At 27.1% G+C, this 25,881-nt stretch overlaps 3 protein-coding genes across 8 annotated transcripts; 1 reads left to right on the forward strand and 2 right to left on the reverse strand.

Annotated features, from left to right (window-relative positions):
* Positions 1-42: 42 nt before the first annotated feature.
* On the reverse strand, positions 43-2,357 carry LOC130672074 (uncharacterized). 2 transcript variants are annotated; one of them, XM_057476334.1, is made up of 4 exons: positions 2,127-2,357; positions 1,025-1,182; positions 722-857; positions 43-453 (listed from the first exon to the last, which is right to left on the reverse strand). In XM_057476334.1, the coding sequence occupies exons 2-4, from the start codon at positions 1,171-1,173 to the stop codon at positions 145-147; spliced, it is 594 nt and encodes a 197-aa protein (XP_057332317.1). In that variant the 5' UTR covers positions 1,174-1,182; positions 2,127-2,357; the 3' UTR covers positions 43-144. The 2 variants fall into 2 exon arrangements, with proteins under 2 accessions (XP_057332317.1, XP_057332316.1); XM_057476333.1 differs by lacking the exon at positions 2,127-2,357 and adding an exon at positions 1,857-1,976.
* LOC130672071 (lysophosphatidylcholine acyltransferase) lies at positions 1,846-19,436 on the forward strand. 5 transcript variants are annotated; one of them, XM_057476327.1, is made up of 9 exons: positions 1,846-1,983; positions 2,767-2,912; positions 8,296-8,441; positions 9,007-9,224; positions 13,249-13,361; positions 14,994-15,148; positions 15,594-15,731; positions 16,456-16,976; positions 18,565-19,436. In XM_057476327.1, the coding sequence occupies exons 2-9, from the start codon at positions 2,787-2,789 to the stop codon at positions 18,651-18,653; spliced, it is 1,506 nt and encodes a 501-aa protein (XP_057332310.1). In that variant the 5' UTR covers positions 1,846-1,983; positions 2,767-2,786; the 3' UTR covers positions 18,654-19,436. The 5 variants fall into 5 exon arrangements, with proteins under 5 accessions (XP_057332310.1, XP_057332311.1, XP_057332309.1 ...); XM_057476328.1 differs by having other exon boundaries at positions 1,893-2,013; XM_057476326.1 differs by lacking the exon at positions 1,846-1,983 and adding an exon at positions 2,498-2,646.
* On the reverse strand, positions 18,564-25,286 carry LOC130672068 (RAB11-binding protein RELCH homolog). Its single transcript, XM_057476322.1, has 2 exons — positions 21,928-25,286; positions 18,564-21,040 (listed from the first exon to the last, which is right to left on the reverse strand). Exons 1-2 carry the CDS (start codon positions 25,161-25,163, stop codon positions 20,893-20,895), a joined length of 3,384 nt encoding a protein of 1,127 aa, XP_057332305.1. The 5' UTR covers positions 25,164-25,286; the 3' UTR covers positions 18,564-20,892.
* Positions 25,287-25,881: the final 595 nt, after the last annotated feature.

Genomic DNA, 25,881 nt, shown 5'->3' on the forward strand with positions numbered 1-25,881 from the left:
AAGATCTACATAAATTAAAAATTAATTTCACCAGTTGATTAATAAAAATTATTTCAAATTTCCAGTGTCATATTACTTTTATTACAAAAATTATTTTACAAATTGTACATAAAATATTTCAATCCATTTAAATTTAAAAAAATTTTAACGCACTTTGTTATTTAAATACTGCGTGAATGCTGAAATTTTTCTAATTTTTTCATTGCTCGTTTTGTTAAAGGAATTTATTAATTGTTCAATACTTTTTTCATCAGTTCTATTCAGTAATTTATAATTATTTTTTATTTCATTGTATAAATTTGTATAGTATTCAAAACTTTCAAATGACCATTCCATTAATAAATTAAGTGGAGGTCTTTCACTGCTACCATTAACAAGATTAATCATCGCTGGATCATTGATATTTATTTTACTGTAAACTTGTTCCAAGCGAATAAATTTATCTTTCAATTCCTGAAAAATTATAATAATAAATTTAATTTAAAATCATGTCCAGAATTTAATAAAATTATAAATTCATAGAAAGGTAGACAGTAATTTAAAATTTATAATTTAATTTTTAACAAATTGGACAATTCGTCCATTTATTGGACCTTCAGCAACTAAAATAAGTCATTATAAAATTTATGGTCAAAGTTAAATTATAAATTTTAATTTACTGTCCACTTCACTACGAATGATAAATATAAAATATGTAAGACAATAAAATATAAATAAATACCTGGTAATAATTATTTAAAGTATTGATAACATCAGCAATAAGTTCAATTTCATCTTCAATTCCTAAGTTTATTTTGAAAATTAATTTTTCCCGGACTCTTTCCAACTCACAGATCTCAGCATTATCGACACTAGAGCTGAAAATAAAATGACGTAGATGACACTAGTTGATAGTGACAATAAATAAAATTTATTATCAACATCACTAACACATGGAAACTATAAATAAAAAGTTCTATATATATTTATACATTTCAACAATTTTTTTAAGTTACAAAATTAAAAAAAAAAATTGATTATTCACCTGGACACGTGGTGAAGTTGTTCCATTTGATTTTTAAGTGAAGTCAATGGCTCAGTTATAACCTTACGAATTTCATTGTTAAAATAATAATATAATTTTTCGAATGTTAAATAATAATTAACAATAGCCTTGTGAAGGTTTTTATCCATTTTTATTAACTATAATTATTCAATTATATCATAGATAAAACAAGTCACGTGTCAGTTGTAATTTAATTTAAATTTGCTTCTGTTTTACTTTGACATCATCACAATAATCTTTCACTCTCTCTCTGTCTCAAAACACGCGCATGCAAGACCACGTGGCTCATAAGATAAAACAGATAAAATATTAAATATATGTGTTATTTAAATATATAACTGACACATCAATAAATATAAATTATATAACAATAATTAATCAATAATATATTAATGCCAATAAATAAAAAGTTTAAAAATATAAATTCAAATTTAAAAATAAATATGAGGTATGTAAATGAGTGTGAATGTAGCAGACATCACAAATTTAAAATTATTAATAAATATAGCAAATAATTAATAAAATTAAGTTAAAAAATAAACGCGCATTTAAAAACTTTAAAAATTAATAAGTGCATTTTTAAAATTATTTACTCTATTTATTTATAATTTTAAATTTGTCTGATGTCTGTTACATTCTCACTCGTGGTATATAAATATAAAATATACTTGAACTAGTTATATTTGTTATCATTGAACATACATTTCATTTTGTATTAAATGACTGTAAATAATAAATAATAAATAATGTCTTTGGTTAAAATAATAAATTAAAAATAAAATATTATATAGTTATAAATAAATGGTATTACGGAAGTAATGAAGATTCATATTAGCGTGAAGAAGAGGTGGAAGTATATAAATTCTTCATGATGTTGGTGGCGCATCGAAACAACGGGATAGGAGTTACGAGTTACGAACAAAATAATGAAATGAAAGGTAACAAGTCGTTGGTTTGAGTTTATATCAGTAAGTTCTGTTTCCTTTTCTTCAGTTATTTTCTGTCAGTACATCCCAGATATAATAATACCAGTACATACATTATACATACATACAGTTGATACCATCTACTTAGTACTTACTACTAGTGCTGCAATTTAAGTACATACTGAAAGCTAAAAGTATTTTGCGTCAGACAGCGTTGCGCAGAGTTGCGCATCGGATCATTTTAATTTAACTCGCGTGTTTACTTGTAATTTCTACTAATTAATATTCATAAATTATTAAATAAATAAACTTAACAAACAACAATACACAATTACTTTACAGTGTTGTCGAACGGTATTCATTTTCAAAAAGTGTTTCATTTTTTTTATCAGTTTTTTTATTTTTTCACTGCAAGTACATTTAAAAAATTATTTTTTTTTTTAGAAATTAGGACTGAGTGCTTTAAATATGGAGTGATATTACATTTATAAATTTTTTATTTACTTATTTATTATTTATACAAACGAGTATATTGAATATAAGTGGTGTAATACACCCTCGTGATGCGCCGCCGCTAAACACTTACCTCGTCCTCGGATTTTCCACGGATTTTCCCGAGGCCAAGTGACAAACGTCGTCGGCATCAGTTTACTCTTGACTATTGATTTGGACAAAGTTTGTGTATACGTGAAAAAAAAAAAATAAAAAATTATATTTATTTTATTGGTGACAATTTGAATTATATGACAGTTGTATTTTACATAAAATATAACACATATTATTTTTATAATACAGATTATTATTAATTGAGGCATATGGAAAAAATAAACAGCGTCATGAGAGATAATACAAGTGAATTAAAATCACCTTCTATTGACACCGATATCCTTAATCCATTTGTTCATCGTCTTGAACTCGATACAACTTATGAAAAATTGAAGGTAAGTTTTTTACATAATGTATTTTTTAAAATTTTAAAAATAAATTAGATTTAATAAACTTATTGCATTAAATATAAAAACAAATAACAGGATTTAAAAAAGAAAATAAACTTGTGATTACGCAATGCGCGATGCAAGAGTTGGAGTCAATGACACACGCGTGTTGCGGATGTTTAATATATATGTTTTTAAATCTTTATTATAAATATTTGTTTAGAAATACTTATTTAGCTGGTTTAAAATAGAAAAAGAAAGTGGATTGATGATAAATTTTTAACATTTTTTATTAAAGACATTGGCCTGGTAAATTCTCACGGACGGACGTACACGATAATCGGATAACGGGTTTTAAAAGTCTGCACCGAGTTATACCGAGTTAACCCGAGAAATGCCGGTTTCTTTTTTTTTATTTTAGTCTGACACAACACCGAAATTTCTACTGCTCATTTTTAAATTTCAAATTTATTACATATAATATAAAAATTTATATTAGAAAACTGAATACTTTTATTTATATAATTTAGTTTATTATTCTAATAAAATGTATTACTTTGTACCAACAAATTGTAATTAGAAACGTCAATTTTTTGCATACTATTATGAATAACCGAAAGAACATAACCGGCGTAAAATGTGGGACAAAAATGTAGGCTATGAGGAGAAATGATATATACTTTAGTTTTTAGTACTTGTGTATATAAATAATTTATACAAAGAATCTATACATTGTAAATTCAAATTTTTATTATACTTAAGTTAGCCGACGTCTAATAATTTTTGGATATTTTTTTAGAAACGATAAATTATAAAAAAAAATATTAAAAAAAATTCCACCTGTAGTTTTTTAAATTTTCTACATATGCATATTTTTAGTTTTTTTTTGCAATTGATTTGTTGAAAAAAAAAATCCCAAAAATTTTTAATTGTCTTCTAACTTCAGAATCTTACACGGAGAGAAAAGAATAGTTCTAATTCCTATGTAGAATGGTAACCATTACTATGTTACATAGTAACAAGGATTTTTTAGCGTCGAGAGTCACGGGACAGAGTAATCCCCTCTATTCTACATGGTAACGTTGGCTATGCTAGCATAGGAATGATGACCATTCTACATTAATGAAAAAACTATGTAAATGGACATGACTACAATGTTACCGAGCAACATTTACGATGTTTTATTTATTTTATGTTTAGTAAATAAAGTTATGACAAAATAAATAATTCAAGTTACGTTAAATATATGTAGAAATTGGATTAATCTATTAAAATAATTCAATTATTGCTCATAACATTATATAATATTATGTTTTGATAAAAGACAAAAAATAATTTTAAAAACTAGAATATTTAGTAATAAACAATTGATTCACTTCTTTTGTTTACTTCGTTGTCTTATATATATTTATTAAACTGTAATGACAGCTATTCAAGCATGGGACTGAGTAGCATTCTACATAGCCCTGATTCCCATGTTAGATAGCGATTTTCACCATTTTACTTGTTTCAATGTAACATAGTAATCATTACCAGAAAATCGCTAATGAATCCTATTCTACATGGCATTATTTACCATTTTACAAAAAATAAGTCTGGTTACTACGTACACAGACATAAATGTCAAGTACATATTCCTATGCAGCATAGAAATAATTACATTACTCTATAGTTTGTATAAGCAGTCGTATAAGAGCGGCGTGACACAAACTATAAAGTAATATAATTACTACTATGCTGCACGGGCATATTTACTTGACATTTCTCTCCGTGTAGAAAGGTAATCATTACTATTCTTTTCTCTCCGTGTAATTTTTTTTCGAATAGTACTTTTATCAAAATAATATTTAAAACAAACCAATTTAACAATTTTTTTTTTTTTTGCAAGTTCCCTCAAGCAGAAGTAACGATCAGTTAATAAAATTACATTCTTAATCTTTCTTACTTACAGTTAAAAAACGGTAAAAATTTTTTTAAGAAAGTTTCGTGAAAAAATTTTACTCTTCAATAAAATATAAATTATTTATCGTGCAATGTTACACTTAAATTTTTTATTATTATAGTTAAAAAATAAAATCATTATAATTATTATTTATTTATGCGCAATAAAAATCGTGAGAAGTTTAAATTTATTCCGATTATTTAATCTTTTGTATTTAAAAACTTTTTATTTCTTATGTAATTAAAAAAAAATATATAATTAAAAGTATGACTATTTCTACAAACAATATTATTAAATAATTTAAAGAAAAAAAAAAACTTAAAAATTGTATGTTAACCCGTTGATCATAATTGAGATGAAAGTAGCGGTCGTGTTCACCTGTAGAAGATGTAGGTCAACATTCGAATAGAATGTATTCGATAAATCAAGAGTGGGACAGTCGGGACCGTGAAGTAAATAAAATGTTTAGTAAAATTAGCTTCCAACTTTTAAAATAATATATAAATAACTGCATTGTTGCAAAAAAAATTAACAACTCAACAGTAAATTACAACTTGTAGCGAAGGTTAAATAAAAAATGACACCATTTATTAAATTATAAGTTATTATTATACTACATAAACGAAAAAAGAAAGTCTGTACAAGAATTCATGACAAACCACGTGTTTTATTGACGTGTCAGACACGTGAGGAATTTAAGTAATTCCAGAAAGCGCTTGCGCTTATCACAAAATCGATGTTGCCGGTATATATTTCAGTATTTTATATTATTTGTAAATACATATAGCAATAAAACCCACGCTGGTTCCGTTAGACGACAATGAAATTTTTCACTGCTAAATATTTCTTTATTTATTTATTTAACAAGGACCAACAGCTTAAGCCAATGATAGGACCATAAGATATACAAAAAAATAATATCTATGATATACTTTAACTAAGTTGCCTCAGTGGCATTAAATATATAATACGAGCTATAATATTGGCTGTTATCGGAGAACTAGAGTACATAAGAAGTCAATAGAATGCGTAACATGCTTATTAATATTATTGCAAATAGTTAACAACCTAATATACAGTGGAGAAGATTGCGCAAAGTTTGATCCAGGAAAAGACAGATAAAAAACATTTTTCAATCTATTTTTTTGTGATGGCACTAATATAGAGATTTGTGTTAGAATATCTGGGCAGTAGGCATGCCTTTGATTATACTAGCAATAAATAAGGCATCAGTACATATTCTCCTATCCTCCAGAGACAATAGATTCGCCTAATCACAGAGTTCAGTGTAATTTAAGTTTTTATTTGGATATCTACCCGTCTTATTTCAATTAAAAAACCTTGTGAATCTTTCTTGTACCCTTTCAATTTTATTTACATATTTGCAATAACTGGGAGACCAAATCGCAGCAGCGCATTCAAGTTTAGGTCTGATAACTGAAACATACAGTAACTTAATTGCTGTGAGGTTGCTACAATTATGATGAAGTGAATGATTTATATCTGAAATTTATTTTAAATAAATCAAACGAATCCTAAAAAAATTTACTCACTTCTCAATAAATGATTTAATATTTTTTTTTCATACAGTTAGCTTTCAATTTCGTGGGAAAATGATTATAAAAAGGAACTGGTGAAATATGTTTTTCTTAGGCCCTTAGTTTGCCAGGGAATACCTAAAATCGAAAGTTTGTGTCTGAAAACTAGTTTTCTGAAAAATTCGACCTCCGACTCTCCTAAATTTGTAAAAAAAAAAAAAAAAAAACTCGTAAAAATGGCTCCTCACATTGTGGAAAATTCGACTTGAAATTTAAAACAAATTACTTGAAGTTACTACTAAGTTATAATTAGTTAAAAATTTAATTATATGAATCAGCTTATTTGCATACTTTATTTTTACATTACTTTTGATTTCCAAATCGTAAATGTCATAAAAATTTAAATCACAATTTATTTTATTTTATTTCACTTCAATATTTGTTTTTTTATTGCCCATAAGTCGATTTTTTTGCATGTATAACTAGTTTTTAAATCCGCAAAAATTTTATAGCAAGACTTCAGTAAGCTCGCAATTATCAAAAACTAACTAAGATTTAAAAAAAAAGTCATTACTATATCTCAAAAGAAAATTCTCTAATTAAAAGCTAACTGAATATCTTGATTAATCACATAAAATAGTAAATATATAATAGTAAAAATCATATTTTTAAATAGTCACATTGTATTTTCATTAAAGGTCATACTTTAATTTTTTAAATTATCTGAACAAAGCGATATTCATTTAATTATTTTTTATTCAATTTCTATGACAATTCTCCTCGAAAATCGAAAAAAAAATTTCAACAGTGCATTTATTAAGGGGGACCACTAGTGAGATCGTCTGAAAAAACGATGATTTTTGGGAATTTTTTTAAAGAAAACTACTGCATGGAATATTTTAATGTTTTAAGAATATATTTGTGGATATATATGTGAATATATGGAAAAATAAAATCTCAATTTTTTTATATTTCGATTTTATTCATTAATGCAAAATAGAAATTGAGATTTTATTTTTCCACATTATCGTCATACATTTGTTCAATTTCACAGATCGTTTATTCAACAGAAATTTGAATTGTGTCTTGTTTTACTAAATAAATTATCCTCTAGATATTAAATTTAGAATGGATTTATCAGAAAAAAAATTACTTTTATATTAGAGGTATCTTCTATTCAAATATTTTTATTAGTGTTGTTTCCAAAGAGATATGCTGAAATAGAAAAGTTCTTCAAGCCGGGGGCAATACAACCCGGGACGAATTTTTGTCGTCGATTGTACGTAGAAACATATATAAAGAAACTCCAATTCAAATCAAATCGATCGAATCATTTGTCTTCGAGTTGTAGATGCAGCAATTTTGAAAAATTTATTTTCGAGAACCGATAAGCGGCTGTTCTTCAGATGGCTGTAACTGAAAATAACTTTTCGAGATATGCACTAGAAATTGTAGTATGTTATTGTTGACGGTATAGACTATCGAAATATGCAAAAAAAAAATGAATTGATTTTTCAAAATTTTACACTAGTGGTCCCCCTTAAGGCAAATTAATGGAACATTTATAACATGGTTTCTTTTAATATAAAAGACGTTTGCGGTTGATGTCATGCATTATTAGTCGACAAGCATATCAAGGTTTAATATAAATAAATCGCGATAACATTTATGTTAAAGGCGCGAAAACAAAGTTTGAATTTAAATAATTTTGTAAACTAAAAGAAACATGTTATTGAAAATAAAATATTTACTAGTTATTACAAAAACATAAAGGATTTTATGGTATGAATTTAATGTGAACATAATAAGTAATTTTCGCGGTTAGCGTGAACATAAAAAATGTCTATTATTTCATTTTATATAAATTAATAACATAAAAATATATTTAAATATCAATGTATGTTTTCAGACAGCTTTTCTAACGGTAGCTCTACTACCTTTACGACTGGCAGCAATCACTGCATTAGTGATTATCGGATGGCTGCTGGCTTGTTTAGGACTTCATGGATTGTCAGAAGATGATCTACGTCGTGCCCCTCTCACTGGTTGGAGACGGTAAGAAAACCTCTAATGATTCACAGTTTTTTTTAATATTTGTGTTATCATTCATTATTTATTATCCTATTAAATTTATTTTTTAATTTTAATGTAGAAAATAATTTAATTTTAAATTATGAATTTGTAACTAATGCGCATTAAATTTTATTTTCCATCGCTAGTGTAGTTAAAAAAAAAGTTATTGCATTTAAAACTGTTATCATTCGCACACATAATTTTAATTATCTATACGCTAAATATTGTTACCTGTCATTTCTTTATCTTTTTTAATTTATATGTTGCTTATTTTTTACATACACGTATTTGTAATTAAGTTTAGTATGTTATTACCTAGAAGTAATTTTAAGTCCTTGACCATATACAGTACACAATTTTAACTAATTAATTTTAAACTTATGTTTATCTAACTCTTTTATAAATTTTCCTTCTCTCTTCTTTCTCTTTTTTTTGGGTATTTAAAATTTATTTTTAATTATTATTTTATCGTATACATATAATATTAAAAATATGTAAATATGACAGTTGAATAATAATAAAAGCGTTACATGAAATGACAAAATAGTGACATGAGGGTGTTGGTGTGCTGGGTGATGAGAGCGATGTTCGTCTGTGGGGGATTCCATCATTTGAAGGTGAAGGGCCAAAAAGCAACGACAAAAGATGCACCTGTACTGGCGCTGGCTCCGCATTCAAGTTTCTTTGATGCGTTGCCGGTAGTTTACCTCGGTGGACCAAGTATCGTCGCTAAAGCTGAAACTGGAAGAATTCCTTTTTTCGGAAGTAGGTCTTCTTTCTTATATCTACTTACGTAGACCAAAATTACATTTTTTTTTATTATAAATCATCAATCAACATCATTATCGTTATTTTACTATTTTAAAATCATCCTTACCCTATCAAAAAAATCCATGTTAAATTATATAGAAATCCATATCGAAACTATGGATTTACATAAGGATCCATGGGGGTCAATATAGGAAAGTACAAATTTATATAAGAATTCGTACATGAGTACCTCAATTCCCATACAGGAAACAATGGATACTTCGATTTCCATATAGGAAAGTATTGGTACTTAGCCTGTATAGGAAATCCATGTGGAAAACTAAGGATATCTGGATTCCCATGTAGGAAATATATATAGGAACGTGGGTACCTGGATTTCTACGTAAAAATCACATATGCTTGCTAAGTTTACATAAGAATCTGAACTAGGTTCCCATATGAATTATTGTATGGTGTAGGTTCCCATGGAAAATCATTATAACAGTTCACATAGGAATCTAAAGAAGTTTCCCATTTGAATTTTTTCATGATTTGGAATCCCAAGGGAAACCACGTAAGAATCTCTATAAGAATCAACGCTGGATTCCTATAAGAGATAAGGGAAACCATAGAAATCCATATCGGAAACTATGGATTTACATAAGGATCCATGGGGGTCAACATCGGAAAATACATCAGATTTATATAGGAACTCATGCAAGAAAATATGGGTACCTGAATACCTATATAGGAAATTCATGTGGGGAACTATGAATACCTGGATTCCCATATGGGAAATCTATATAAAAACTAGAACGAGGATCCCATATGGATTTTTTCATGGTTTAGATTTCCATGGGAAATCGTTGGAACAATTCACATAGTAATCTAAAGAAGTTTTTCATTTAGATTTTTTCATGGTTTTGATTCCCATGGGAAACTACGTAACAATTTATATAGGAATCTATGCTGGATTCTTATAGGAAACCATATGGGATTCCATTCGAAAACGCCATGTAGAAATCCACATGAGAATCTATAGATGTAAGATCTTTATTTATTTTTTACATTTACTCAGCCATTAAACGGCGTACAATATTTGCATATAATTTAGGATCAGTTTTTTCGGCCTCGCTTGGTCTGTATACTGGTAAAAATTCAATTTCACAGCTGCTATTTAATTGCGTCAATGTAAGCCACAGTAATTTGAGTCCAAAAAATATATCTGAGCTGAATTTCTTCGTGGATTTTTTTGATAGGGTGTTAATTAATAACATAAAATATATAACATTCATTTTTTGACTTTTTTTTTTTAATATTGTTATTAATATTCCTAATATTATCATTATTTAAATTACAAATGTATTATTGATTAATGGTTTAGTTTAATAATGTAGTTTTCCCGATCATACTTAGTCATAAAATGACTTTAAAACATTTTTATAATGTCAAGGTATGAACTTATGTTTTTATTTCTCATACTTAAATTATCGACAAAATTATACGCTGATATCAAAGAATATATTTTAATAATAAAAGTAAATAAGTTGCATCAGATAGGAATTAATTTATTTTTTATAAATGTTACTAGTACTGATTAATTATTATTAAAAATTTTATTAATAATTCAATATGACTTTTAATGAAAGATATTAATGTGTTATTTGCCGTATATTCATAAGAAAAACAATATTTACAAGAATCTAAAAATAAAAACTAATTTAACTTATAATTTCTTTCTTGACGCTTTCTAAGGCATTTAGCTAATTTATCTTGTAGTACATGCTGGTTTTATTTTCTAATGTACATAACTTTTCAACGTTCTAACAACTTGAGATTATATAAATAACACATTTATTAAAATAATATTTTAATATTTAATTATAATGATTAATAATACAAATAAAATTATTTTATTATTGGACGGTAATAATTAATCTCTCAAATTTAATTATCAATTTTTGAAAGTATTATCTATCGGATTTCATTTTATTATTATTGATAAAAATTTATTTTTGCATAAGAATTAGTGTTGCTAAATGACCGTCATTTTTATGATCAGTCAGATCACGAGAAATTGACTGACAATTGACATAAAAAATTCTTCGGTCAATTTTTTATCAAATAATTTCCTGGACGATATTAATGTACAATTTAATTTGCTTGAAATTGCAAAAAAACTTCAAGTCGAATTGCTCAACATATTCTCGAATTTGTTATACAAAAATATTCGTAATGATTTTTGTTCACTTCTATTTAGATACGAAATGGTGGTAAAAAATTTTTCGGTTAATTTTTTATAAAATAATTTTTTGGGCCAAATAAAGCCGGCGCGAAAACTGCCTTTAAATTCAAAAAATGACTGTTGGTCAATTTATCGCTGGTCCATTGACGTCAATTGTTAGGCAATTTTATCTGCATCACATCACCATTCAGAACAATCAAAAATTAATGTTTATTATCTTTTTAAATTTATTTCATCTTTTTTGTTTCTTGTTAAGACTTTTTTTTTAATTCTTTAGATTTTTATAAATTATCAAATTATTTTCGTTCGACTTATCGCATTTTATTGTATTTTGATAAAAAAATATGAAACTGTTATATTTATTACGGTTATTTTTTGCAGTTTCGTAACGTTAATGTTCGTCACTTTTTTTTATCGATCATCGTCGCTTATTATTTTGAATGACGGTTTAATTTATTATCATTATCTTTTAATACTATAGTATACTTTGTTGAATGTTTCGGAATGAGTTAATAATATGAAAAAAAATTTTTACGATTCAATAATAACAGCAGTACCGTTCTTTAAACTTTGCAAATCCTTATAATTATAAAAGCTAATTATTTAAATATGTACATAATATTTTCTTAATTGTTTCAACGTTTGACTTTCTATTTTTTTCACGTCCAATAAATATTAGAGTTATGTTTTAATATATATTTTTTTAATTCTCTTTTTACTTTCTTATTTAAACAAATCGAAATATTTAAAAGAAAAAAAAAATATTTACACAGCAAAAAAAATATTTTCCGACGCAAGAAATTTTTCTATCACACTTAGAAAATCTTTACTTGCCCCAATAAATTTTTTGCATTATAAATTGAAAAAAAAAAAATTTCTTGCGCCGGGAAATCTTTTCTAGTTCTAAGAAAATTTTTGTCTTCAATTCATAGTGCAAAATATTTCTAGCGTCAAGAAATTCTTTTTTTCCGTGTGTATATAAATATAAAACAACTAAAATAATATAGTTATTCAATACAATATATTGGTAAAAAATCATATAGATTTATATTTTGTTAATAATGTAAATATATGGTGGATGGTAATATGGTAAAAATATTATTTATATAATTGAAATCTAATGAATCTTACTCTTGCGTAAATGAGCGATGGAAAATTAAAATTAATAAATAAATAGGTGACATAAAAAAAAAATATAAAAATATTATGAAATGTATATGTATAAAATGTATACTGATATATGAAATTATAAAAAATGTAATAATAATACTACTACAGAAAAATAGTGCCATGGCTATGTTTTCTTGGGCGTTTAACATATACAGCAGCAGGAATGAAAATAGTAGTACGTGGAAGACAAGCATCAAGATCAGAAGCTCCAATATTAGTGGTTGCACCTCATTCGACTTTCATTGACGGTGGTATTGTCTACATCTTGGGATTTCCATCTACTATCGTCAGGAGAGAATCGGGTCTTAACCCATTTACCGGAAGTATGTTTTCTTTCTACGATAATATTTTACTGAAAGCTACATAATAAAATAATATATATTTTTAAAAATATACTTAATTATATATTAATCTTCTTGGCTTACCGATTCCATCCACCGTATAATACTTAACAAATTTAACTCCCATTATTTGTAATAATTGTAATGTTTCATTTTTTTCCTACTAACAATTATTAACAATACCATTTATCATCTGTAATTTTTATTGTTTGTTATTTTATTTGTTCTTATTTATTTTTTTTTTTTTTGTTTTATAATTTTGTTTTTCTACATTAATTTATAGAATTGATAAACTATACGCAGCCAGTTTACGTGTGGAGAGATGATCCGAACTCGAGGCAGAATACGATAAAAGAAATAATTGAACGTGCGACTTCAAAGGAAGACTGGCCTCAAGTAAGACAAGAAAATTTTTTATTTCATTTAAATTTACTATAGGACACGAGGCTTATACTTTTAAAAACTTTTTTCGGTTTTTAAAAATAATTGCCATGGGAATTTAATGAAATTTGTTAATATTTACATGAATATCGATTTTTTACGCAATTAAAAAAAAAATTAAACCATGATCTTTAATGAAATCGTATTTTCATACAGTGAGACTATTCAAAAATATATTTTCTGTTAAAATTATGGTTCTTGAAATAACTTTCAACTTTAAAATCAAATGACTTATGGAAAAAAAAAAAAAAAAAATTATTGAAGTGAAATAAAATAAAATACATTGTGATTATAATTTTTATGTTATTTATGGCTTGAAAATTTCGAGTAATATAAAAATAAAATATATAAATAAGTTAATTTATGGGCATGTTCAGAAACTCATTACGGAAGAGAAAGATGCAACTTCTGCGTTCATAAATATTATCTCGTTGAACAATTCGACACTACCATAATGCGTTTATAAACTCTGCGGAGAAAGTAAATGCAGTATCAGGGGCACCCGTGTAAAAAAAAATTCGTTCCCAGAACGTTCATGATACTGAACTTCCAAAATTGAGACAATTCTGAACTGTAAATTGAACGTTTTTGGAATTTTGAAAAAATTAGAAAGTGAACAATTTTCAACTGGTGTAGGCTTTTCCTATAATTTGAGCAAAAATAATTTGATTTGACAATTTTTTGGGTTTGAAGAACATTAAAAAAAAAAAAAAGGAATTAACTAGGAATTATAAACATTTACGACTCTTACCAGAATTATTCAAGTAAGAGGTAAAAAAAAATAAAAATGATTTAAAAATATTTATGGACATTTTTCGACTTTTATTAGAACTTTTTGGGAAGATCAGTTTTTCTTAACTTTTTGACTTGTTCAAAAATAGTTAAAAAAAATGTGATTGAAACTAATTATGAACTTATTATGAACTCACAAAATTATCAATTCAAATCATTTTTGCTTAAAAAATTAAAAAAAAAAAAAACCCCGCCAGAAAACCCCACACTAGTTAAAAATTTTTCACACTGTAATTATTTTAAAATTCCAAAAATGTTCAACTCAAAGTTTAGAATTGTCTCAATTTTGGAAGTTGACTGTCAGGAACATTTTTGGAACAAATTTTTTTTACACGGGCATGTTCAGAAAAACACTCTGGAGATTGATGAATATATTTATCCAGGTGGTTAGTAAGTGTAAAATCGCGTGGTTTAATTAAAACCGAGGAAACGAAAAAGTACCTGATACCACATTTACCTTCTCCGCAAAGTTTACGAACGCATTACGGTAATGTCGAATTATTTCTCTGGTTCAATCAGATAATATTTGTGACCGCAAAACTTGCATCTTTCTCTTCCCGAGTTAATTTGGGAACATGCCCCAGGTATTCTTTCGTTCCTCTGGTTTTAATTAAACCAGGTAACTTTCCACTTACTTACTAACCACTTGGATAAATGTTTATCAATCTCTAGATAGATTGTTTTTTTAACTACGCCGTATATTTAATATTTTTGACTGGCTAATTTGTTGATAACTACATGTAATTTGCTCTAAATTTAAAGAAAAATTTTTAACAATATGTACAAATATTTTAGATAATGATTTTTCCGGAAGGTACTTGTACCAATCGTTCATGTCTAATAACTTTCAAATGCGGAGCATTTTATCCTGGTGTACCAGTACAGCCTGTTTGTATTCGTTATCCAAATAAATTAGATACTGTTACGTGGACATGGGAAGGTCCAGGAGCGTAAGTTTCATTTAATTATTTACATAAAATTGTTTTATTTTTAATACTTTACACTTAAATATTTTATATACAAACTATAAATATTAGAAAATATTTTAGCTATAGCGTTAAAACTTTCTATTAAACAAAAGTACCATATAATCAATAGTTTCAAAGTTACGACCGTTAAACTATACTTTTATTTATAAATTTTTAATATAAATACAATTGTTATCTTTGAAATAATCGTTAAATATTTTACGGAATTTTTAATTCTTTAAATCTATTAAAATTTAATTGCTTAAAAAATACGCTCTTATCAATATAGACTATACCTTTTTAATGTTTTATAGATATAAGCTATAAAAAATTTTAAAAACACTTATGAAATCAACTTGTAAGATTATTGTTATCAACCACTTGCTATAATTAAAATAACAATATATATATATATTTTTTTTTTTAGACTCAAATTACTGTGGCTTACACTGACGCAATTAAATAGCAGCTGTGAAATTGAATTTTTACCAGTATACAGACCAAGTGAGGCCGAAAAAACTGATCCTAAATTATATGCAAATAATGTACGCCGTTTAATGGCTGAGTAAGTGTAAAAAATAAAATAAAACTTGTATTTTAATTACATAGGTCCACAAAAAAAGTGGTGTGTGCTGGATGGCAGACTATGAGTTGCTGGCGTTTTTTTTTTCCGCTGAACACGAATCTGAAGTCAGAACATTTCGTGGTATCCACTAGTGAATTAGACATAATGCAGAACAAAAACATTGTGGCAATTATGATAAAATACTTACAGAGTTCATATTGCCTAATGAATTTGAAGATGCATTTTCTTAATTCTCATCTCGGCCGATTTCCGGAGAATAACGGAGACTTTAGTGATGAGCAAGGAGAAAGATTTTACCAAGATCTGAAGGAATTTGAACGGCGATTTTAGGGACAGTGGGGAGTACATATGTTCGCAGATTACTGTTGGATGCTATAACGGGAAACTCAAAAGAGAGGAAAAAAAGTGCAGCAGAAATCCACTGCATAGGTAATTTGAAGACAAAAAGGCCAAAAAACGACGAAATCTATAAGAACATTATCGTCATACAGAAAAAACTACTATATCGTGATTTTGATCGATTTTTTGGGTTTTTCTCGAATATTTGTAGTTTGACCCACAATTCTGACTTCAGATTCGTGTTCAGCGGGAAAAAATACGCCAGTTAATCATAGTCTGACACCCAGCATACACCACTCTTTTTTTTTGAGGACCTGTTAAATATATTTATATTTAATATTAAATATTTATATTAATATTTTAGAGCTCTTGAAATTCCCGTCTCCGATTATACATACGATGACTGTCGTATAATAAACAAAGCACATATGCTACATTTACCCCATGCAGCTGTGATTGTAGAAGCCCATAAGCTACGCTGTAAACTCGGCCTACAAAAAGTTAAAGTAGAAGAAGAATTAGTACAAAAAAGACTGGTTAATATTGAAGAAACAATAAACTTTAATGAATTTGCCAGAATACTTAGATTAGATGCCAAAGATCCTTCAGTTCAACAACTGTTCAGGATTCATGATCGTGCTAATAAAGGGACAATAGACATTGAAGAGTATATATTTACAGTACTCGCTATCGCAAACGCAAATTCCGTCCTTGATCTTGTAGATATTGCATTTAATGTCTGTGACGCCAATGGTACCAAGTGCCTCGACGCTAAAAAATTACGAAAGGCCTTGAAACTTTCTCTACAATTGGAGCCCGAAGAAAGTGACAGAATTTTTTCACAAGCAACTCGAGAAGTCAGCGGATCTGATGCCGTATCTTTTGGTAAAAAATTAATTTTTTTTATAATGTAATATTTTTTAACCATATCTGCACCGCAAGCTTACATTTTTGCGCTGTTTAGAGGAAAGAAAGTCGTACTTTTCTATTATCAGAAAACTAATGATAAAAATTAGCGCATGCGCCATTCAAAAATTAAAAATTTTCCGGTACAAGTTTAGTGAAAAATAGTATACACATGTGATCTGAGACATTTCTTACTTTAATTCCCTAGTTGTGTAATATACTATTTTATATCACCTGCATTGAAACTGCGAGTTTTGATGGCTACTGTGCCAGTCGAAACAAAACAATTTCAGAGTAATGCGACTTAGCGGGCAGAAACTGATTAGTTTCTTTCCACGGGAACAAACTTATTATTTTCTGCTCGATGTAATTAGTTTCGAATGACTCCATGTCCTGTAATGTCAGCCCTAGCCTTCGGCTCAGGAAGTCATGCAGTCAACTTCACTCTCGTTTGAAATTGTCTTGTTTCACTTCTTGTCACATAATACACTACTTATGTTTACATTTATTTTTATAATTATTAACTACTTCATCAGTATTTATGAATTTTATTTTAATTACACACCTCGAGCGGGAAAGCACTCATGTTAAATTGATTCTATTGATTTAGTGTAATGAATTCATCGAAATTGAGAATTTATAAAAATTAGAAATTCTGATAAATATGATTAATATATATTGTGAATTGATTAACTATAATACGCATGGAAAAAAATGCGACTGAAACTTGGCTTACAGTCACGTCCACTGGTATGTGCGTCTGTGTGTTACCATGATAGAATTTGTCAGACGTAATTAATAAACTCAAATGTATTTTAATAAGTTTCCATTCATTCTTAAGATGACCGTTTTGAATTTCATCTACAAAAACCTTATCACTTAAAAGATATTAACAAAAACCAATGAATTTTCTGAGGTTTTTCTATAAATTTATGTCTCATGTATCTTTCTGTCTTTGTTTTTTGTACGGAAATTCGGATACATTTCACTCGCTCTTACACATTTTTGGTATATCCTCTTATTTTTTTGTCAATATTACTCTTTACAGTGACACGGTGAAAATGGGAGACAAAAACATAAAAAAGAAAATCAACTGTCTGATTTTTTATAGATTTTCTTGTAGGGTGACGAGTCCTAATTTTTGATAGATTTTATTGTAAAGTGAGTGATTGTCTATAGACTTTCTTTAGATTTTTTCGGCAGGGAAGATTTCAAATCTTAACGACCGATTTTAAAAAATAAATTTTTTTTTTAGTGAGATAATAATTGAAGAATATTATATCATGTGACTGTATAAAAGTAACACTAAAATAAAATAATAATCAAACTACATTTTTATTTGAAAGTGAATGTTCGAGGTGTGGACTTTTGGATTTTTTTTTTCTTTTTTAGGTCTAAATACCTTATGAATTGATTTAAAACATAATCATATCGTGTCTACATTATATATAAAATCCAGAATAATTTTTTTTTCAAATTTCAATTAAATTTATTAAATAAAATAATGGATAAAAGTTAAATTATCTATTCAATATAATTAAATGATTAAAATATTTATTTTTTTCAGAGGATGTAATAACAGTATTGGGCACGAGGACAGAATTCACACATATCTTTGCAGATGACAATGAAGTTAGAAGGAAGAAAACCATTTGAGAATGTCTCTTCGGCTCGTCGCCAAGTCCTCAAAGAATTAGAAAAAGTCGGGACTCAGACAAGCCGCTTCTCATGGGCGTATGCTCTAATTCCGTATAAATAATGAAACAATTAAATTAAACAAAAAAAAAAGAATTAAACAATTTATTAAAATAAATTTTAGGGTTCTAAATAAATAAGTTCTTCCTAATTAATAAATCTACGTCGCTCGTAATTATTAAGTCATGTAAATAGCGAATACCAACTGAATATCCGTAGAACGAATCAGATAATTTTCAGCATTATTAACTTATTAAATATTAGAATAGATTATTTTATCATGCAAATATTAGATTTATTTAAGTAGATTACTCAGGGTTAGTGATCACATACTATACGCTTGATAACATCGATAAATTTAATAGCAATACGTTAAATTATTTATTGTTCTTTTTTTTTATTGAAATTTTAGTAAGATATATAGATAAATATTTATATAGATGCATTTGAAGTAAAATGTTATTCAAAATTCATCTATTGCTCAATAATTCATTTAATGTTGTTGTTATTTATTTATTATAAAACTTTTTATTCAGAGATCGTTATTATTAGATCGTTAATCTAATTAATTAATTGAATAGACAATTTAATTATTATATCGCGACATGTCGTATCATCTGTAATGTTCCCTGCGCGTATATAAGTATAAAAATTTATTTGTATACTTGAATATATTAATAATATATACACCTAGTTATGTAACTGTATATATAGAATTTAAATAAAAATATTATTCTTACATTTTTTAAAGTATTTATTTATTAGTCATTTATTTTTTTAAATTGATTTATAAATTATGATAACAATGAATAATTTTATAATTTTTACTAACAGCTCTCGGATTGAAATTAGGAGATAGAGTTTTCTAAAAATTATTTGGGCAAAATTTAAATACGTAAGCTGGGAATTTAATAAATTTTTTTTTTTTTTTACATCGTATTGAAGTTTGGTAAATTTCAAAAATTAATTTTTGAATTTTTTTAAGAAATAGAATTTTTAAATTCATCAATTCAGTTGTGGTTAAAAAAATTATAGCTTATGGATATTTATAATTTTGCACATAGAAAAAAATATTTCTTGGTGCAAAAAATTTTTACTCACCCAAAAAAAATTTCTACTAGCCCTAAGAAATTTTTTGCATTATGAATTAAAAATAGAAAATTTTTTTGGAGCGAGAATTTTTTGGGTTGAGAAAAAATTTCTTGCGTCAAGAAACTTTTTTTAGTCCTAATAAAGTTTTCGTTTTCATTTCATAATGCAAAAGTTTTCTTGCATCAAAAAATACTTTTTTTTTCTATGTATATTAAAACGAGTAAAATTTTTGTATTCACAATGACGATATGTAATGAATAATTCATTACACATTTAATTCATTAGCAATAAGTTCTGTTCGTTATGAACAAAAATAAAAGTAAAGTAAAAAATATAAAAAAAAAAGAATTTAAAAAATCAGTAAAATTTAATTGAAGACGTCAAAAATGTAATTTATTTTGGCACCTATGAAATTATTTATAATTTTAAAATACCAAATACTAAAAAAAATTATTCGGATATTTTGATTATCGATTACAAGCTAAATAAAATTTTATTATCAATAATAAAAAATAAAATATGTATAAAAAAAAATTACATCACATTGTTTTGAGAATTTAAAATATATAACTCAATATAATGTCGTATCATGAGATTTAAATAATTGTAATATCGATAAATGAAATAGTTTATATTTTTTTCTACTGGGAATTTTTTAAATTCTAAATATAACGGATTATTTACCATTGATTAAAACCTCACATTACTTTAATAAAAATAAATTAATTAGTCAATTAAATCTATTTTTTTTTTTTTTTTAAGAGAGAGATCGTTAAACAAATAGTATTTTATTTAAAACATATTTTAAAAAAATCAATAATAGCCGTCTTCTAATCTGTTGTAATAAGTATAAAAATTTATATATACATAAATAAATAATCTGATATATACATATATTTATGAAATCGTATATATAAATATAAATGAAATAAAATTATTACTTTTCCAAGCCGAATTTTAAAAAATAGTCGAAAAATAATTGTGCGATTTTTAGTCAATTCAAAATAAATTTAATAACTGCTTTCTAAAATTTGTAATCCTTCTGTTCATTTCTAATAACATTTCGAAAAGGCACCGTCATATAATTTTATATACATGATTATCAATTTTATTTCTTACGAAATATGTTTGTGATACCCGGTGATGTAGGTTTCGGGCTAAACATTTTAGTCATCCTCTGTCGCATATCTTCAACGCCTTGTCCTACGTTTGTGGATGTAAGTGGTAATGATAATGGTGAACTTGTAAATGTCGTTCTGAAAATAAAAATAATAATCATAATAATAACAACAAATAAACATTAATTAATTATGTTGAGGGAGGAAAAAGAGTCTGAGATACAAAAAGAAAGAGCATATTTTTGTGATTTTTTTTTTTCAGAGTACCGACTTTATTAAAATTTTAAAAATTTGTGACATTATTAAGCATCATTTCAAAAATATTCTGCTGAATTTTCATAAAAAAATATTGTAAAATAAGCCAGTGGTAATGGGGAGAACCGAGTCACCTTAAAAAAAAGTCTCCATGCCGTAGGCAGGATAACTCACGACTGCTTCATTTGAAGTAAAAAAACTGAAGAGATTTCTTTAGTATATAAGTTTCTTTTGGATTCGAATGAAGGAATAAATAAACTATTCATTTTTGAATTTTTGGTAAAGGTGCGATCAAAAAATTCTGATTTTTAACAAAAATTGCTCTTTTTGTTTAACTAAGAAGTAAGTAGTTATTGACGAAAAAATCCGAGATAAACTTACGTACTAAAGAAATATCTTCAGTTTTTTTACTTCAGATGAAACAGTCATGAGTTATCCTGCCTACGGCAAGGAGACATTTTTTTTTAGGTGACTCGGTTCTCCCCACTACCACTGGCTTATTTTTCAATATTTTTTAATGAAAATTTAGCAGAATATTCTTGAAATGATGCTTAATAATGTCACAAATTTTAAGAATTTTAATAAAAAAGGTTCTGTGAAAAAAAAAAATCACAAAAACATGCTTTCATTTTTGTATCTCAAACCCCTTTCCCCCCTTAAAATAAAGTATTAAATGTCCGAAAATGGAGCAGTGGCTATAAATGCTACTTCTACCCTATTTTGTCATTTTTTTGCTCATAATAGTATTTAAATAAATAAATGATACATACTTTTCATTATTTTTCGATGTATTATGTCGAGATTCAGCTTCTCTAATGAGTGATTTAACGCTATCTCTTTGATGTGGTAACAATTGATTAGTTAAAGTTTCTAAGTACTTTAAACCTGGTAATAAAACACCAGTGATACAACGATCACTAAGAGAACTATATACTAGAACAGAGTATGCATCAAGTAATACCGTTGTCAATTCAGCTTTTTGAGTTTGTTGAGACGCTGATACTGTTATTCCAGCCAAATGAGGTGCAATAACATCTTCAATATAATGCTGAGAACAATTTGGTGCAATACAAGTAAATGTTGTTATCAAAGGTATTGTTAAAGCTTGTGAAACTCCTTGGGGATCTTTAACAATAGACTCCAAAGTTAATCTGCCTTTGTCTCTCACTTGACTTGCCGTACAATCAGTAATAAGTTTACCAAGTGCCGTAACTGCTGCTGCTTTAACAGTTATATCTCCATCACTTGCCAGAGTTACTATTGCCGGTGCAACTCTTGATATAACCAATTTATCATCAATATTACCAATAATATTACCGATTAATTTACCTGTCGTGCATCTTACAACAGCACGCTGATGAACGACACCTTCCCAAAGTGCACTAACAACTTCTTCAACGATATCCGGTTGCTTACACAATATTTTAATAGTTATTATCAAACTATTAATATCCAATCCGTTTATTGAGAACATGATTATAAAATGTTTAAGTATTTTAGACAATTCTTGTGGATCCAACGTCGATAAAATTAATAAATATGCTGGTATAAAAGCCATGCTTATTGATGAATTATCAGATAAAGCCATTAATTTTTGTTCGCACTCCATAACTTCATCTTCAAATAATTTTTTAATTTTATGCTGTACGATATTAATACCAAAGCCATTACACATTGACTGTATGTACATTAATAAATTATTCAAAACATTTTCTTGAGTTAAATCAATTAATTTTAACATTTCAACAATATCAGGTATCAATTTTTTTGTCAACCATTCAAATTCTGGCCACATTTCTTCCCAATCATTTGTTATAAAAATATTTAATATCTTACCAATACTGTCGGGATTTTCTGAAAAAGCAACCGGCTCCATAATACTTGACGGACATAAATTTAAAATTTTTTTCGGTACTTCTGATGGTGTGTCCTCAGTTATTAAATTTTTTACCGTCTCATTATCAGCCATAAAAACAATTATATGAGGTAATAATATTTTTAATGTATCAATTAATCGTATTATTTTGTCATCATTCCTACTGTCTTTGCTCTGAGAATATTTACTATTTAATTTATCAGCTTTGACAAAATTATTTTTCAACCTTGATAATATACGTGACATTAAATGTGACAATAAACGTTTTAAAGACAACGCCCATTGAGCTAAAGTTGGTAGTAATAAATTAGAAGCAACTTGAAATACTTGAGTTGATTCATCATCTAATGCCGTGAGTGTTAATTCTTCAAATTGAAAATATTTATCAGGATCATCTGTCAGCGCTACAAGTAAAGCTAAGCTGCGAATAACAGCCACACGTACAACTGTCTCTTTATCATCAAGTAAAATTTGTTGCAGCATTGATATTATCAATGAATTACGTACAGCATTTGAAGTGTATGGCGCAAGTACTGAGCAGCATTCGACAGCCAACAGACGTCTTTCTGGATATTTATGCTGACTTTGTTCCCAACAAAGTGTTATTAATTCCTCTGGTTCTGGTGGTACTCCATCCATTTTAATAGCAGTAATTAAAGCTTTTAATAAAACTCGTCGTTCCTCTTGATGTGGTTTTTTTTTTAAATTAAACAACAATTGTAATAATTTATCACGATCATTATTTTTTGGTAATACACGAATTGTTTTTATTAATAATGGAATAACTTCTTCGCGTTTTGTTGATATAATATTTGGCGAAACTATTAATAGACTTTTAGCAAGTAAATTAATTAATGATTCTGATGAATTATTTTTAATTAAATCATCAACCATTTGCACTCCAGTACTGGACGTATTTACTGATGAGTATGATAGAATATGTTCTTTAAATCGCTCTGGTAAAAATCTCGATGGTAAATTTATGAATACTGATGATGATGAAGATTCAACAGGTATATCCAGACGTGAAAGTTGAACTTTCGTCCAATCTTTGTCACCTGGATCAGTATCTTCGAGACTCATTACAGCTGATATACTGATACTGTCATCTTCATCAGGTTCTTGACTACAGCTAAGAGTTTCTTGATGTACTGAATCAAGAGGGTCTAGTTTTTCGGGTGTTGTTGATGTAGAAGCAACACTATTTATTATTATTTTATTATTATCATTATTTTGTTCATTGCACTCGTTACTTTGATCATTACAATCTTTTGTAAATTCAACGGTATCATTTTTTTTATCATCCAAAGATTGCTGTTTGATAAATTCAAATTCATCAGATGATGCATTTAATTGTTCTTTTTGTTCATTTATTTCATCAGTTGGGTTATCATCATTTACTTCAATTTGTTCATCAACAAAATCTGTTTGTGTTGAAGCATCAATAGATGGTGGTTTATCGTAACCAGTTTTACTAAGAAATTCACGATAAATTTGCAATAAATTTGGTGGTTTTGGAATATTCAGACCAACGTCATCCCAATCTTCAAAATCTTGATTTTCATTTTCATCACTGAATGTAATTGATGTTAATTTATAAGATTGTGACAATAAATATTCATAAACTAAATAATTAAGTGCACGTTGCTCATGTGGTTTTATTGATAAACATTTATCATTAAATTGTTTATTATTTTTTTTATCTGGTGACGTAGTTGCTGATTCAGTAACAACAGTAAGATTAGCACGAAGTGCTGATATATTTTCACGGGCTTTTCTCAATTCAAATTCAAGGACAGCAACTCTTTCATCAACACCACCATCGTCTTCAGAATAACGTGTCATATCAAGTGAATCTAATGTTGCTTGACTTGATGATCTAGCAATTGATACAAAGGATTCATTTTTTGTTGAATTATCAAAATTATTTGAATTTGAAAAATAATCACGCAATATTGGTAATTCTTTACCAGATTCACATAATTCAGCATGTAATTCTAATGCTGTTAATAATAATTTTTCACTTAATAATTTAGTAGCAATGTCATTGTATGACACTGATGACGTATCACTTAATTTAATATTAATTGATGTTGAATTTGACGGTAAATTATTTATTAAATTATCCATTTTTATTTACTATTTTATTATTTATATATATTATTTTTATGGTAAAATAATAGAATAATATTTTTGTTATTATTATTTGCCATTGGTTTTATTTACGATCTTTATGATATACTATAAACTATACACTGAGATGAGCCATTTTATGTATATACTTTATTTCATTCTGCTTTTCTTTAATAATGGAATTTCTATTATCGACAGCGGTGAACATTGAAATTTTATGATGTTGCTGAAGGTAGTAGACAATATACCCTCCGCCCAAAACACCACTAATTATATAGTTACTAACTTGATTAAGTTAGCGCGGAATTTTGATATTTTTTAATAATTGATACACCAAAAAATTGTTCTGTAAACGCTCTTTCAGAATTTTTATCTCACACGGTTCAAAAGTTATAATATTTTTAACAAAAAAAAATATTTTTGCATGTAATTTAAATGGGAAATTTCAAATGGCTACCGACACCTTTTAAAATTGAGCTAAAAATTTTGCCCAATGGAAGAGTTTTTTTCTCGATATATAGGTCCTTTTTAAGAAAAAAATTCGATTTGGCTTACCCTAATATATATATATATATATATGTCGGAGATGAAAGAATAAAATGGGGTTTCCCAATGGAACGGGAAATTCCCAACAGTCGAGACTAATTTTTATAGTAGAATTAAATAATAAAATTTAAGTTCTAGTTGTTTACAACAAGCAGATTATGTTTATTGC

The sequence above is a fragment of the Microplitis mediator genome, chromosome 7, assembly GCF_029852145.1.
Source record: "Microplitis mediator isolate UGA2020A chromosome 7, iyMicMedi2.1, whole genome shotgun sequence".
NCBI classification, from domain to species: Eukaryota; Metazoa; Arthropoda; class Insecta; order Hymenoptera; family Braconidae; genus Microplitis; species Microplitis mediator.

Excerpts from the sequence above, each read along its gene's own strand:
- LOC130672071 (XM_057476327.1), top strand. The coding sequence starts at position 2,787 with ATGGAAAAAATAAACAGCGTCATGAGAGATAATACAAGTGAATTAAAA. Across the intron at positions 13,362-14,993 it reads CAAAGGAAGACTGGCCTCAA|ATAATGATTTTTCCGGAAGG; the intron begins GTAAGACAAGAA and ends CAAATATTTTAG. Across the intron at positions 15,149-15,593 it reads ACATGGGAAGGTCCAGGAGC|ACTCAAATTACTGTGGCTTA; the intron begins GTAAGTTTCATT and ends TTTTTTTTTTAG.
- LOC130672068 (XM_057476322.1), bottom strand. The coding sequence starts at position 25,163 with ATGGATAATTTAATAAATAATTTACCGTCAAATTCAACATCAATTAAT. Across the intron at positions 21,041-21,927 it reads ACATCGAAAAATAATGAAAA|AACGACATTTACAAGTTCAC; the intron begins GTATGTATCATT and ends TTTTATTTTCAG.
- LOC130672074 (XM_057476334.1), bottom strand. The coding sequence starts at position 1,173 with ATGGATAAAAACCTTCACAAGGCTATTGTTAATTATTATTTAACATTC. Across the intron at positions 858-1,024 it reads CAACTTCACCACGTGTCCAG|CTCTAGTGTCGATAATGCTG; the intron begins GTGAATAATCAA and ends TTTTATTTTCAG. Across the intron at positions 454-721 it reads CTTTAAATAATTATTACCAG|GAATTGAAAGATAAATTTAT; the intron begins GTATTTATTTAT and ends ATAATTTTTCAG.